A 16,172-nucleotide genomic window follows, 5' to 3' on the forward strand; every position below is an offset into this window, starting at 1 on the left:
TCTGATGTTAAGCTAGTAATTCGGTTTTGTTTATCTTATAAAATCCAATTTTGTAATGGTTAAAAGTGACTTACCACCTTCCTGTTAAGACCGTCGAAGGTAACGACATATGCGGCATTCTGGATGCGGTTCATCCAGATGGACAGGACATTGGCGTCGTCTACCCAACTGACCACGGTGACAATGTAGTCCGTTTCCGTGTTGAGAGCAGGTGGCACCGGCATCACGGTCTCGAAATCTCCACCAGCCACGGCTCTCTTCAGATCAACCATCACCAGTTCCACTCGTGGATTGGAGGATCCTGCCTTGGGATAGGCGATCACCTGGTGCAATGGATATTGATACCGCAGATCTCCGGCATCTCCGTAGTAGGGGAAGTTGATCAGGTGCGTGGAGGAGTCATCGAATTTGATGTACGCCAGCTGGGTGCCCGAGGGATTGAACCACGTGGCCACGTTGGAGCTGAAGACCTCCTCCTCGTAAACCCAATCGGGAATGCCATTGAGTATTCCCGCCTGGTCATCGCTGGTGATCGCGATCTCCGGTTCCGAAGCACTCTCCTTGTAGTAGAGGTTCCTATCGTAGTTGATCACCAGGGCATTTCCCACCGGCGACCATTGAACCATGCTCAGATACTGCTGCACATTCTGGATGGTCAGCGGAGTGGAGTTCTTCGTGTTCAGGTTGTAGAGATCGTACTCAGCGAGGAAGCTGTACCGGAAGTTCTTCTTGTAGTTCTTCGCCAGCAGAAGATACTGTCCATCGGCCGACTTTTCGTACAGCACATAGTGGGCGGCGTTTTCCAGGAGGACGGTTTTAGCTCCTGTCTTGGCATCGAACTCCACGATGGACTGGAGAAAAGGGATTATAGATCATAGATTAGTTGCAGAAAAAAAATTAGAAAAATTTGTTAAAGTTACAGTTTAATCCGAGGATTCTAAAAATCAACGTATTCATGTTAAGAAAAAGCTCAATACAAAAATTTAGGAAACAAAATTTGTAGTTTATTTTAAGTTTATTTAAAACGGATGGTTAATCATTCATTTTCAAAACACCCTAATAAGTGCATTAAGATAATTTTTGTTAGTAATTATTCGAACATTTTTTTAAAATTTGGGTAATATAATATAAAACTTTAACTTACCGCACCCTCCTTGTAAATCAAACTGTTTTCATTGCTCCAACTGCCATTGAACCGCTTGGCATACAGTTGGCCACTCAGCACATCCTCGAGATCTATGGCATTATTGGAATTGGAGTCTGAGTCGTCAGAATTATCCTTTTCATCAGTTTTGAGTATGAACACCAGAGCTGTGGCCAACAGAGCTACCGCTATGACCGCTGTCGCAATGCTCAGGATTATCCTGACCCGTCGCTTCTTTTCCTTGGTGTGCATCAGGTTCTAATTATGAGAAACAAAAATACTTTGCATTAGTAATACAATAAAAATGGTAATTTCCTTTTAAATGTTATGCTTTTTTCTCAGCATAGTAATTTTGTACACACAACTAAGTCTTGGTATCGTGTTTTCCCACAAATTTGCATTGGTAACCATCAGCTAATGAATAACGAAGTTTACCACAACAAACTTGGAAATAAATTAATTAAAGTGTAACATTATTATGGGAGTGTACTTTCGAAATTGCAATCAGCGAGTTCGTTAGCCTTTTTTCCATGCAGTGAAAATGGCTTTCGTTTCGATTGGCCTACGTTTTCCCATTTTCCGTTCACATTTCAGCAATCAGCCACCTTCTGGGCTGACCAAAAAGTGCAACTTGACCAAATCAAATTATAAGGCTCGAACGAAATGCGCGCTCTGGCCAATTTGTGTACAATCTTGCTGCCTAATCAGCGAACCCAGCCACGTTTATACCTATATGTATTATATGGAAAGCAACGTTGCGCATGCGCAATGACTCTTTCTTTCCCATTCGCCATTCACTCAACGCATTTCACTCAAATCGCCGAAAGCAAAACAAAATGCATAAGATATGGAAGGCAAGATTGGGGATAAGGTTTCATAGGGAGAGGGACGGCATCCAAATGAGTCCAAAAAGGTGGAGAGCGAAAATGAAAGTAGTTTTTTGTTAACCAGCTCTAGACTGGGTCGCCGATAACTGGTTTATGATCTGGTCAGTATAGTGTTTATATACAGGTAAAATGTTTTGTGAAAAGGGGGAAAGTGGGGAGCCAGAGGCTCCGGCAATTGCCGCATGACGTAAGGAAATAAAATCAGAAATAGCTTTTTTCGTATTGAGTGGATTTTTTTTTTATGGGCCTGTCTGGGGCTTTTGCCAAGTTTGTTGGTTTCTTTTACATAATTTTACATTACGCGACTAAATAATTGCAGTTGTCCACGCCCCAAAACGACAAAGAAATACGGAGATTTGCTTGTTGTTTTCTGCTTTTTTATTTAACTCTGCTTCGATGTGATAATTGCGCTGTTGAAATCTATCATTAAACGAAATGCTTCTGCTGTTTGTTTACTTCTTTTTTTTGTCGATTCATGCCAATGGCTTTTTGGCAGAGCGTGACAGTTTTTTGTGATCATTTAATAGGATTTATGTGTTTCTGCTCAAGGTTATCGGGTTCCATAAATACTTGAAATACTTTAATAAAGCAAAAAGGGTGGCAATTTTAAATGAACAATAAAAACCTAATTCGGCAACCTTCCCTAAAATATTATAGTTTAATAATTTCTAATGCTGTATAATATTAAAAGAAATTAAACAACAAAATTATAAATACTTATTAACATATAAAGGAACAAAGATAATTCTCCTAATTCTCTCAAACAACACTGACTATTTTAAAAAAGTTGAAAGGGGTTGTAGTATATACAAGTTTTGAATTTTGTTGACCTGCAAGTTAAAGCCAACCACAACAATATAAAAATAACATTATAGGCGTCGTTCAAGAATTCTAGAAAAACCAGTTACTATAAACCCAGCTGGACTGCATCGACTTTTGGCATTAGCACGTCTAGAAACAGAGTGCATACATTTAATACCTGCACTTTATCGAAGCTTTACAAACATCCAAGGGCAAAAAAAGCAAAGTCGAAGAAAAGAGACAAAGTCGCACTTTCCTTCGTTATTTTTTTTTTCGAAAATCCAACGACACGTGTAAGGATTCCCCACTGACCACGTAGCCACTCCCCAAATCTCTTGGATAATATATAGCCCTACGGAGGCACAACTGGCAACGTCGAAGACATGTTAGTTACAACTTTGCAGCATTTTATATACGTATGTATCGCCATGGCATATGTACACACAATTTATGGTTCCTCTTGGATTTCATTGCGATGGGGATTTGCGTTTGTGCGAAGAAAGGAAACCGAGTTGTACTCAAATTAAAAAGGTTTTCGCTCTCCCAGCTCTTTAATTAGTTTTATTATTTGTCAAGGCATAACCACTGTTTTCGAAACTGTGGAAAAAATATTTAATAAAATATAAACTATATTTTTTAAAATAATAAAATCATGTCTTTGTGAAGAAAGAATTATTGTAGGAGGAAAAATGTTTATAAAGTATTTATTTTTGTTGGGTTTGTAAGTTTTTGAGTTAGTGTTTCTTAAAGTAAAACTTTAACAATTTAAATACATAATTAAATTACGCTTACATAAAAATAATATATTAGTCACATATATAAAACATCTAATCCTTTTCTCACAGTTTCCCTCAATTTCAGCAATTTTATTGACTGGGCCAACACTCCGCCAACTCCAATCACACATATCAATGTCCATTCAGACTCTTTTTTTGTTTGATTGTTTTGGGATTTCATATTGAATTCGCAGCACAATATAGCGCAATTAGTCTGCTACCTGTAGTACTCCCCTTTCCCCTTCTTTCCAGACCTCTATTCATTTAATAAATATGAAACTGAAAAGGTTTTTAAGAGCACTATATTCTCTGTGAAGCGGAGGAATCGTTTGCTGGACTTCCGGCAATTAGTTGGAGTTTTTACCAGACAAGCTGTATAGGATATTTCATCCGTGTTGCACCACATGTCGTATACTTGTTCAGCTTCGCTTTTTGCTTATCCCCTTATTTGCCTTGTTGCTGTTAGGACATAATCGCTTGGACGTGAGGGGCTTGTCAACTATTTAAGGACTACTACCCAGACCCCTAGACAGGACAACAAAAAATTGATGACCTCTTTTCCGGTCTGCGGGTTGAATTTTTTCCTTTGCCGTTTGGTTTTTCATTAAACGGGCCCGAAATTAATTAATTAAACAGGTTTTTCCTGGGTGTGTTCTCTCCTTGGGGGTTCTCCTATTTTTTACTCTGCTTATTTGGCACACACTTTAACGTGTTTTACAAATGAGCTACATAAGTTACGTGTGCTTTGGGGATAAACATACATAATTAGTAAGAGTTTAGTGACAGTCGAGTGTGAGTTGATTAAGGTGTGGAAAATACGAAATACAGAAATTCCATAAATAAGAACAAAAATGGTATATTTAAATGTATTTTAATTATGATAATACTTTTGTAAATAATAAAACACTAGAAATATTTATCAATATCCACTTCTTAATTCTATTTATTTAAATAACCTTTCTACTATCAAAATCAAATCTTTTTGTTTATTTGACGTAACTTAAAAGTGCATTATTTTAATTAAATTCCATGCTTTCGTCTCGTGCCTTTGCACATTGTGGTTGATGCCCTCAATCAGCTCCTGCTTTTCATCGGCCACCTGTTGATCGAAAACCACAGAGAGATAAAGAGACAGACTCCCACTAAGCCACAGAGCCACAGAGCTCCCACATTTTCGATTGATATATTAGCTGTTCATGTGTCCATTCATCTTGTGTTTAGCAGAATGGCCATTGTGGTCAATCAGCGGCTCATTTTCGCACCCACGGACAAATCAATTTAATTACTGTGCACCCAAGGCAAACGAACATATGGCCAAATGGAAACCAATTGGCAGGCTGTTTGTGTCCTTTTAGTGATGTCAGTTTGGACTTATATTAATGTTGTATGATTTATGTGCTTTTAACTGTTATGAAAACGCATAAAATTATTCCAAATTTTTGCAAAAAAAACAATCTCCAACTGGTAACTAGTTCTTGACTTTACTTAATTTAACAACTTCTATGTTTAAAACGTATTTTTATGTTATAAAAAGTTAACACTTAATATAAAAAAATAAAATTTTTATTTGGTATACGAGTGCTTTTTAAACTCTGAATTTTTATGGCTTAGCTTACCACTCCATACCATAATTTGCTTTATTATTATTAATACTACCTACTTTTATATAATATAAATTTATTCACGACTCTTATGATCCTTAAGATTTAAGTTAAAAAAAACAGTTTCTTATTTTCCTGTATTACCTACCGACCTTTAGTTCATCTGCTTTCCAGCAGACAATATTGACCATATTTTTATTCAGCTTAATTCCAATTAAGAACAATGGGGGGCAACCGTTTTAGCCCCTGTCAACCTGGTCACCACTGGTGGTGCACCGTCTTACCTTGAACCGCGACATGCCCTCCCCGAAGCTGCCGGCACTGGTCATGTCGTCGTCCTCCAGACTGCTCCCACCGCCCAGCATGGACTCGTGCAGCTTGGCGCTCGTCCTTCGCCCCACCGCCGCCTTGTAGTAGTACGGTGGATGCTGGTGCCGGCCCACGCCCACACCCACGCCCATGCCACCCAGACCGACGGCCACGCCTCCGCCACCGCCCACATTGGCGGCGGTATTGCTGGCGGTGGCGGTTGCAATGACGGAATCCTCGTAGCCCATCAGCTCAATCGATGGGTGTTCGCATTTGCAGCGGTGCGGCGGTGTGCGATGCCCATGCTGGTGGTGCGGATGCGGATGTGGGTGGATGTGGGAGTGCAGCGAGTGCGGATGTTGCTGCTGTAGCTGTTGTTGTTGCTGTTGATGCTGCTGCTGCCTGCTTTTGTTGCCATTGTGGTGGCTGTGACTGTTGCTGCCGCCGTGCTGGGGCGGCTGAGGTGGCGGCGGTATGTCTGCGGGTGTTATATAGATTTTGCCACCACCCAGACTCTCGCCGCCCGTCTGCTTGCTCGGCCAGTGGTACTCATCAAATTCGCTCGAGCTGTTTGTCAGTTGGTGTTGCAGCTGCTGATGTTGCTGCTGCTGTTGCTGCTGATGTTGCTGTTGCTGTTCCCACTGCAATTGTCTTTGCTGCTGTCGCAGGCAGCTCTGTTGTTGCTGCTGTAGTTGCTGCTGCTGTTGCTGTTGTTGCTGTTGCTGCTGCTGGTGTTGCTTGTGGTAGCGATAATATTGATGATGTGCAGCTGCATTGGCAGTGGCTGGCAGGCGATACTTGTTGTTGTTTTTTGTTTTTTTTTTTCGGCGGGGAGAAAAGGAACACATATAAAATTGGTTTGTGGACAGCATCCTGGTAAATCGCTTTCTCAGTGCGGATACTCCATATGTTGGTGGTGGTGTGTGGGTGTGCATGTGTGTGTCTCAGGCTCAAAGCAAAAGGACATCCAACGGCAAAAACAAATTGGAGCAGCAACAAAGGGGTAAGCATTAACTACAAGACAACACAAGGGATACAAAACAACTTTGCAGATTTATTTCCAACCTCTGAACTTGTTGGAATACACAAAATGTTTTTAAAGGAATTTAAGTTCCGATTCTTAAATAATATAAATAAAAGTACTTTTTAGGTGCTTAATAAATATGTTTTGTTGAGACTTATATTTACTGTCTCGTACTTAAAAATAAGAAAGCAAAGCAAACTTATTGTAAGCCTTATTCAAAACATGCATAACAAAAAAAACTTACTTTATATAACTTTAAAATTTAGTTTATATAAGCTGTATCGTTTAAACAGCAAACATAAAAGTTTATCTGCAGAACTTGCTCGCATTAAAATAAACACCTTAGCAATTGAGAATTTTAGATAACTGAATTCAAGTAGTGCACACAAAGTTTTGCTAACTACTTACTTCCACTCAACATTTCCAACTCAACAAATTAGATCAACAAGAATTCTTAAATCCCCCAACGGGAAAGCCACGAAAACTAAGTTATGAAATGAAATTTGCGCCAAAGTCGGCTAAAGTAAATAACGAAATCAAACATCAAGCGAGCCAAAAACTATGGCAGTGCGGGCCAAAAAAAAAAAAACCGAATCAAAAATCCAAATAAAGCAAAATAAGAGGAAAAAGAAGGCTTAAAGGAAAAATGGACCGAGTGAGATTTTGCGCCAAATACATTAGCTCGATTTGGTTTGGCGAGTGCGGTGCTCACCGCAATTATTTAATTACACTCTGGCACTACGTAAACCCCATTCCCCCACCCCCTCCTCCGCCAATGAGGTTCCTGGCCAACTCCCGCCGGATTTTGGGTTTAATCAAAGAGCCAACCAAGTCAAGCAAAACACAAAGAGCGCACCAACGGGCGAACGAAACTTTTGTTGCAACTTTTCGGTGCAGCCAAGCAAATCGAGGCGCGACCTCTGAACCCTGCGATACGGGAGGGGGGCACCAAGTATCATAGTGCCAGTTGCAAGGGGTGAAGTGGTTGGGGGGACAATGAAGAGGCGCCCACATGCAGGCGACCCCACTTTACTCGCATACAGACAACGCCCGAATCGTATCGCTAATGATGATCAAATAACGACCAAATGTCGACCGACTCGCTCCCAAACACACGTGCACTGGGAGAAAATATGGCATAAAAGAAATTTGTATACTTCTGAATGTTTTTTGAATAAGAAAGAAACAAGGCAAGAATGCCTTGAATGCCTTTAAATATTTTTTTAAGGAGTTTTATGATTAAAAAAATAATAGTGTTCAATATTAAAATTTTCTTTAATTTCTTTCATGTCTCAAGTCTAACAAATGTTTATATCAGGGTAAAAAAAATGTGACTATAAAAAATCAGTTTATCTACTTTCATTTCTAGTAGCTTTTATTGTAACAACTAATTTATCCTTGTTTCTAATTTTTTCATAGCTAAATTTTTCTCTGTGTAGTCTTCCATAGACACAGACAAAGCGGACACAAAATCGTTAGCCCACTTGGCAGGGCACCAGCAAAATTTTTGCACTCTCGCCCTTTAACTGTGTCACGGCTCCTTTCTCCATCTCCATCGGAAATCGTCCAGCCTCCAGTCTGTATTCTCTGTATTCTTCAGCATATAGTACAACATCGAACAACCAACCTCCAACCGCCGTCCCAGAATCTTTCGATGTCGTCTGGCGTAATGAGCAGTCTTTCGGTTCTCCTCCACGGAGAAAGGGGTTGCATGTACACAAATGATATGTAAACACCAAACAATTTGCCATGAGCTGGCTGGCTCGCTGGCTGGCTGCTTTTGAGTTCCTATTTGATTAGTGCCTGATCAGTGCGCCAAAAAGCGGGCAACGTTTGCTTAATTTTTGGCAGCCCATCTGAAGGATACTAAAAACATGGCAACAAATCACGTTAATTGACGCTGGCAGCGCAAGAATTTTCGCCATAACTGATACGTAATCGAGTTACACACAAGCGGGTCAAAAGTTTATAACATTTGTCCTCGAAGGTTTCCGTACATGTAAAACTGCTTGGTAGATTTTTAATTGATTTCTTTGCTTTGAAACCCTATTTATTTTTTTCGGTGTTTGGCAAGGCCAGTGAAAAACATTTATATAATAATTAATAAAAAAAGAAATGGTTTATCATTCTATAATTGAAAGAACTAGAAAGGAAACTAGGTATACCAATCCACAATCGCACTTAAATTATGGAAGTTATGGGCTTTTAAATGCAGAGTTTTTGCAATTTTTTGAAAAAGCCAATTTTCGGATTTTTTGCAGGAGTCACATCATAAAAATGTGAAAAAAATCGACCCAAAAATCGAAACCTGTATACAGTTGTTCTAAGAACTAATTCACGAGCATTTTGAGGTATCTTAATATTGTTTCTTTTATTCCGTCCCCTAAACAACTTATAAATGGAATTTATTTTATTTGTTTGCGTAGAAACTTTTTTGTTATAAACTAACTACTTAATGGTGACTCCATAATAGTTCGATTTTCGTAGCCTAATCTAGTTCCCTTTACTCCATCCCATGGGGAACATATCACTCCTTTTAGCTGGCCCAGAAAACATTTTCATTTCAACGGGAACATACAAATTAGAATGCGTAGCTGTAATAAATTATATTTTTGACACACAAACCCAAAGTCCAACACGTAGAGGTACGCATACGTGTGGCCGACACCCAAATGTAGGCAATAAAACTTCTACAAAATAACCAAATGCATAAATATGTTTTAAGTGCCACGAGAATAACGCAGAGAATTCCCTTAAATATGACCATAATTTATGCAGAAAAAAAAACACACATAGAAAAATCATTGTGGGTAAAATGAATATTCAAACAGAAAGGGAATGTGATATCATTCAACCACTTTTCATGCCCTAAGCCCTTCTTGCGAGGGCAACCATGAAATATGCAGCACAAACAAAGGTTTTCGGTAAATATCCGGATCAAAATGCAACCAAAAATTGGTCTGCTAAAATCATAGCAAATATATCATGCCGCAAACAAACTGTGAGTATGCAAATAAAAGTCGGTACTTAAATTACGTGAATTCAAAAAGGTTTCATTACCGAACTATATTCATAGGTTTAAAAGCTTTAAGTGCATGCAATGTTGGGGATATATTTGAATTAACTCTGGTATTTTTGTTGGTTTGTATTGATATTTTGAAGAGGTATTAAAACAGTTTAACTCCAGTACATACCTGATCGCTTTGTGCTGTTTCAGTCACCGAAACATCATTGCCAGACATTTTATCTGATTTTAATTACTCAGATTTCCGCGGCTAATGTTGCATTAAGTTCAACGTTGTAGCTGCATTAAAAAAAGGAACAAAATGGTTTTATTTATATACAAAATATTTTATTTGTTATTTTATTCGGTTTCCACTTCGTCAATTCTAGTTTTGCATTCCGCGTACATTCCTTCGTCATTTTTTCAGATTTATTTTGACATTTCAGCAATGATTTATTACACACATTTTTTTTCCACTTCACATTCTTTTCAAAAATGTTCGCATCTGCTTCAAACGTTTTTATGTTGCCGTTGATTTTTCTTGGCATTCTAATTGATGCCTAGATTTATTACATTGTTCGCATTCATTGTTTATATTGCGGGTTAAAAATATGTTTTCGGATATTATTCATTTTATCTTTCGGTATGTTGTTTTTGTTATGAGGGAATTTAATAAACTAACTGAATTTTTTTCATTCTTTTAATGTTATTTTGTAGCCGAAGAGCCGTGTAATTTATACCAAGAAAATAACTGCTGCCTGTCACTTAATGCAAATTAAACAATTTAAATGAGCAAACAAACACACCAAGAAAATCCGAATTGAGAAGGGAACGAAGACAAACCATGAAGTTTTTGTGGCAGCCGCACAAACCGAGGCAGCAAAACTGCGCATTGCACATAACTCGTAACTCATACGCCCCGTTGTACAATAAGAATGGTCGCGTTTATCAACGTTTGTTTGCCTGTTTGTTTGGCGGTTGGTTTGTTGTGCCTGCCTGGCTGCGGTTTTTCAATTGTCAGTGCCAAAATGAACGAAGTGAGCCCGAGCGCCCAAAGTGGAGAAAAACGTTGAAAGAAAGGAAGAAAAAAAAAATAAAGTAAAATAAATAAGAAATACCAAATAAATTGAATTGCGTAGCCGACTATAAAGAGACAGCCAACGTAGGTGAGTTGAGAAAAGCCAACTGGAAGCGAAGATAAAAGCACAGCATCCCCAAGGGGGAATGGTTACCGAAAAAAAAAACAAAAACAGGACTCACAGTCAAACAACAAACGTGATAAATGTGCTGCGACCTTTGTGGTAATGTGCATAAAATATATTTCTAAATTGTCAAACGGAAGATAGCAGCCAGAAAAACTTTGAAGTTGTTGAAAGAGGTCAAAGTAGAGAATGTGATTGTATTTCGATTATCTGGACCAGATGCTAAAAGCTTGTCTTTGTATCTGTCTTCAATTGCTCGAAACCTTGTTCTTATTTTCCATTTTTATTTCTAGAGTGCACAAAACATAGTAAAAATGGTAGAAATAAAAATAAATTTCGAATTTATATCTACTGAGAAGTTTGTGGGGAAAACTTAAGATATTCTATTGGGTTGGAAATGGAAATTTCCAGTTAAATCAATTAGGATGCAGTTTTCAATTTTAAAGAACTTCTTGAGTTTGTATTTAAGCTGACATAAATACAAAATTTAAGCAAATAGTTTGAAGACTTGAGTGAATAATAAAATATTATTTTCCTTAAGACATTGCCTTGGTTTTAATTGCTCTAAAAACATCCTTGACAAATGTCTTTTCATGTGGTTTAAATTCCTGGGTTGACAAAATTGTTGAGCTTGAGCAAATAAATATCCCACTTTAGTTCTTAACGACTGGCTATCCATTAAGTTACTTTACGACTGACCAAGGCAAACAAATATTTGCTAAAAAGGCCATTTAAGTTCCTTAACTTGCGGTTGAGATAAAATTTGATGTCCTTTAGTGGCGGTCACAGCTGCCGGGCTGCCTAAATGCATTAAATATTAATGAGTTTAAAAGCGGTAAGTAATTTGTTATCCCCAAATGAGGGATAAGCCCCGCTCAACTGACAAATCGCCGGGCTATTGATATAGGAGTCGGGATAAGCCATCCCACATCAAAATGGTTCTCTGCGGAACTCGTCTGCTAATCCAGCAGATGCAATGTGCTCGCCGGACTATTTGATTTTTCATTTGTGCATTTGTCAAGTGCGAGAACAAGAAATTGCAAGTGGCAACCGACAGGCAGCGGATGGCCAAACAAACAAACATGGGGAAAAATAGAGTGGTGGGAATGGGGCAAAAACCAACAGAAGTTTCATCAATTTTACACAATCCACTTAACTTGAAAAGCCAGAGGGCAGTCACTCACAGAAAGCGAGAAGGAGAAAAATCCATTGACGAGCATTCTCTATCTACTCCAATTCATTTGAATTTCTGCTGGGGCAAGGAGATTGGCAACAGTGGCAGCTAATTACGGCTGGATAGATTGGGGGGGAAAAAAATTCTCGCAAAATAAAGTAAAGATTTACCAAAACTTAATTTATGGTAAGTGTTTAAAATATAAAAAAACTTTTTCGTAATACAAATTGGGATATTAGGATTTGACATGCATTTAAATTAAACGTTTAAAAATGTAATCAACCATTTTGTAAAATCCATACATTTTAAATTTTAACGTTTAAGGTCTTCAGTCAAATTCAAGAAATTAAAATATGTGCTTTAGTAAACAGTGTGTAAAAAGTAAACTAGAGGTGGGCTGCAGTGGAGTCTTTGGTATGTTTCGCTTAATTCGTATTTATCGTTGACGGTTCACCACTAGATAAATAAACAAAAACTACTGTTCATATAAACCCAAAGGAAAGAGATTATTGAATGACTGAAATCAAAATAATCAACAGCTGACCTAATTAATGCAGTTAAAACAGCATCAAAGCTTTTTTTTTAGATAAATCCGGCTTATCAGGCCAATTAACTAACAAATAGCTTTGAATAGGGTTGGAAAATACATTAAGTACAAAACTTTCGATACAATATTCTTGCTCAATACTAATCAAAGCAACACTGCACTTTGCAGTCAGAAAAAGTCACACACACTTGGAACCCTTTCGATTTACTTTGGAAAACTTGGCACCAACTCGATTCATTTTATTTATTGGCTTAAGTTAATTGCAAAATGTCTTCCTCAGAAACCGACCGCTTTACGGAGGAGGAGGTGGAGCCGCTAATAGCTTCCGTTCCGGTGCCAATGAGTCCCAATCTAAATCTTCAGGATAGACAAGCGGTGGAGTTTTCTCCATCGCTGTCGGTTACTTCGGTTGATGGCAGTCAGGCAACGGAATCCACAGCTTCGTTTCCTGACTTGCAGGAAGTTAGTCCCAGTTCGGAACATTATCTTCGATCCGTACGAGCTACTACCAATTTGAGACCCAGTTCTGGACGTCGCCGTTCGGTTTCCTCATTACAATCGTCTTCTTCATCGGCAACTCATCTGCGCCGACGCAACGAGATTTCCCAACTTTTGTATTATATGCAGACCCATGCGCCCTTAAATGGATATCTGTCACGTCGCTTTCGTCGCCTTCGGACAATGGCCTTAGCCGAAAGACGAAGGCTTCCAGCCGGATCAATCTTCGATCTCAATGATTTCGGCGATTTGGAGATGAGGGATCCCAAGGAGCAGGCTCTTCGGCGAGGGAACAGCGTCAGCGATTGTAGTCAGTGCAGCAGCGATGAGGAGGAGGTCAAGGGCAAAGGCAAGGTGCAGAAGCCCACTGTTCCCCCTCAGTTGGCCGAATGGTTGTATCCAGTTTAGGTGTTAACAACAAGGGTTTTTAGACTTTGGAAATACAATTGCCTTTTGTAACTAAATTGGAAAGCGTTTTAGCTTCTTTTCTGTTTAACGTAATTAAAGGCAATTTAACTAACGATTTTAGGGTCAAATTATTTAAATAATTAAGATTTTTAAAGCTGCTTTGATTTTAAATTTGTTACATGCTTTTAAAAATATACTATATTTTCATCCCTATGCCAGATTTCTTTCTATAATTTGTATATAATGCAGTAATATTTAGGAGAGTGCCAAAAATCAAACAACAAAAATCTGAAAATGAACTTATTTAAATATTTCAAAGTAAATAAAACAACAAAAAAATTAAGCCAATATTAAGACTGCACTTTACGACCCTCTCAACAACTGCAAAGTTCAGCTGACAAACTCCTTAAGATCTCCTAAGTCTCCTGAAATGGATAACAACTCGAAGGAACTTGCTTTCAAGTTGCCGCAACGGCTTCTGCTACTTGTTGAAAGTCTTTAAGGTCTTTGCATCTATTGGCAAGCTCTTTCTCCATTGTTTTTACCCAGTTTTCCCAGCAGCCGCTGCCACTTCATACGGGAAAGTGTTTATATGCAGTCTGGGGGGAGGCGGGAAGTTGGAAATAATAATGAATTTGCGGCATGCCACACAAACACTTGCTGCGGCCGCAACATGCGCCAGATTTTAGCTCGGGATATCAGCAGTAGCTGCACATGCACCAGCTCCGGACGGAGTCCAATCCCACACGGAGAAAGATTTTTTTCGAATTACTTTGAAGGCTTGCGAATTGCACTAAAAAAATCTTTTATGTGAATAGAAACAAGAATTGGAAACCAAAAAAATTTGGTTAAGGATTTAACCAATAAAGAAATGAAAATACAGATTGTTAAAAATGACAGAAAGGTTTTAATTTGTATATGGTTTATCTTGCCACTTGTTTATTAAAAAGTTTTAATGAGCAGATCAGTTTTGCTAAGAAACAACTTTTGTTATACCTCAATATGCATTTGATTCTGTTGAACCTTTTTTTTAGCAACTAATATAATTTTTTTTGGCAGTGCTTACTCAATGGTATCATCACCATCCTGCCACCCCAGTAGCTCATTCTTTAACCCACTGTGCGGCATGTGTGGCAGCTAATATGTTGGCTTGGCAGTGTCGCCTCTTGGAGCCGTTGAAAAATGCACTGACATGTGCCACAGCTGCTGCTAACCCCCAAAGCCCCCGCCTATCGCCCGCCACCCGTTGGCCATTTCCCATTTGCCATTTTCACCACCCACCACCGCCCACCCACCAGCACCCAGCACCATTCCTTTTGAAACAAATGCAGTGGGCGTGGGCGGCTGCGTGTGCTCTTCAACGGGGGCGTGTTGATGCGCTGAACAATAGCTATAAAAAGGATTAACTTGCATAACAAAGGAGCTGCCAGGGGGTGGCGGGGGAATTGCAGCAGACAGGGCCTGGCATATAAATTTCAAAGAACGCAGCAAGCCGAAGACTCGGCATTGGTCGAGTTCCAAATTTATAGCCCCCCAATCCCCCATCGCCACTCCTCAGCCCACTTGCCACTTCAACCGTGAGCATATGGTTTTGGATTTGCCAGCCATTGTTTGTCTGAAGCGCGCATCAAAGTTTTTCTTTTCTGGGTTCTTGCAATAAATACAAATCTTTCAAACCAGCCATTGTTTATTGCTAATTGGTAGCTGCAATCCTTTGTTGATACTTGAATTAAGGGTATTTCTGAATTTTTAATTCCGCCAATCAACAAAGGAAGATGTATGTGAAATTTTTCAGCAATTTGTGGATAATACCTTTACCAATATTCCACATGCTAGTTTGTGGCTTATATGACCATAAAATATTCACGTATTTTTATTGGTTTCCCTTGCAGTTCTATCAAATGAAATGCTCCATTGTTTGCCGTTTAACAGTTCGTGGATCTCTTTAAAGTAATTCCATCTAACTCCGCGTTAACCCCATTTCACCCCTTAACCCTTTGTGGGGCACAGCCCTTCGTCCATCCTTGTGGCGCCTGGAAGAGGAAGAGACAGCCCCAGTCAACTGCAACTGCTGCAATTTCTCATTTTAATAAAAATGCAAATGTCTCCGGCTGAAGAAAGTCAAGCTAGTATCAAGCTGTCTCTTTCTATTATCGCTATAGCCCTCTCCCTTGCTGCCACGATTTTTTCTCTCTTTCTTCGGCATCCTTGCTCATATTAAACGCCAGCAAACTTTTCGATTTTACGGTATAACGAAAACAAAAGCACAAGCTAACACAAAAACAAAAACAAAAACTACCACGGATGCAGTAAAGACGAAAAAAGTCCGGCAAGACAAATAAGTTTTCAATAAGGTCCTTAGAAATGTTAAAAGGAATGAAAAAAGAGGATTGCACTCAGCTGAAGGTTGAGTAAAACAAAGTGTCAGTTTACAGCTGTCAGGAGCCGTGGGACATAAGTCGTCCCGCTCGCTCGCACTCTCTCTCCCTCTCTCTGTCACACTGTTTCCGGTCCTGTTGCTGATTCGCACTTAAAGTTGAGGCCGCCAGATGGGACTGCACTATTTATCTGCGGACTGTAGTGGTGGCGATTTGAAATTTCTGCTCGACAAGTGATTTTACAGGTTTAGCTTTTCGAATTCTGAGATTTAAAAACTTTCAAGGAAATGTCGAATTAACACCAGATTAGTTACTAAAATTTAACCCACAATTTCAGATTTCATAATCTGTTATTTTTTCAGAACAAATTATCAAAACTTAGTTATAACTGAAAAAGAGTTAAATTCTTTGGAAAGTTT

The 16,172-nt window shown here is 39.0% G+C and overlaps 2 protein-coding genes across 3 annotated transcripts in view; one reads left to right on the forward strand and one right to left on the reverse strand.

The window, feature by feature from the left end:
* LOC108087448 (venom dipeptidyl peptidase 4) overlaps positions 1–16,172 on the reverse strand; it is a 76,407-nt gene that overhangs the window by 3,965 nt on the left and 56,270 nt on the right. The window contains exons 2-4 of one of the 2 annotated variants that reach the window (XM_017184804.2): positions 9,737–9,846; positions 1,145–1,402; positions 75–851 (exon numbers count right to left, since the gene is read on the reverse strand). In XM_017184804.2, coding sequence (XP_017040293.1) covers positions 75–851; positions 1,145–1,402; positions 9,737–9,784 — 1,083 coding nt within the window. In that variant the 5' untranslated portion in view covers positions 9,785–9,846. The remainder of the gene's footprint in view (positions 1–74; positions 852–1,144; positions 1,403–9,736; positions 9,847–16,172) is intronic. The other variant, XM_043207712.1, reaches the window with a different exon arrangement.
* Positions 12,622–13,490, forward strand: LOC108087455. Its single transcript, XM_017184818.2, has one exon. The coding sequence runs from the start codon at positions 12,737–12,739 to the stop codon at positions 13,373–13,375; it is 639 nt and encodes a 212-aa protein (XP_017040307.1). The 5' UTR covers positions 12,622–12,736; the 3' UTR covers positions 13,376–13,490.

This window comes from Drosophila ficusphila, unplaced genomic scaffold (genome assembly GCF_018152265.1).
Source record: "Drosophila ficusphila isolate 14025-0441.05 unplaced genomic scaffold, ASM1815226v1 contig_286, whole genome shotgun sequence".
Classification (NCBI taxonomy): domain Eukaryota; kingdom Metazoa; phylum Arthropoda; class Insecta; order Diptera; family Drosophilidae; genus Drosophila; species Drosophila ficusphila.

What these genes read in the sequence shown, in the direction of transcription:
- LOC108087455 (XM_017184818.2), top strand. Translation starts at nt 12,737, where the DNA reads ATGTCTTCCTCAGAAACCGACCGCTTTACGGAGGAGGAGGTGGAGCCG.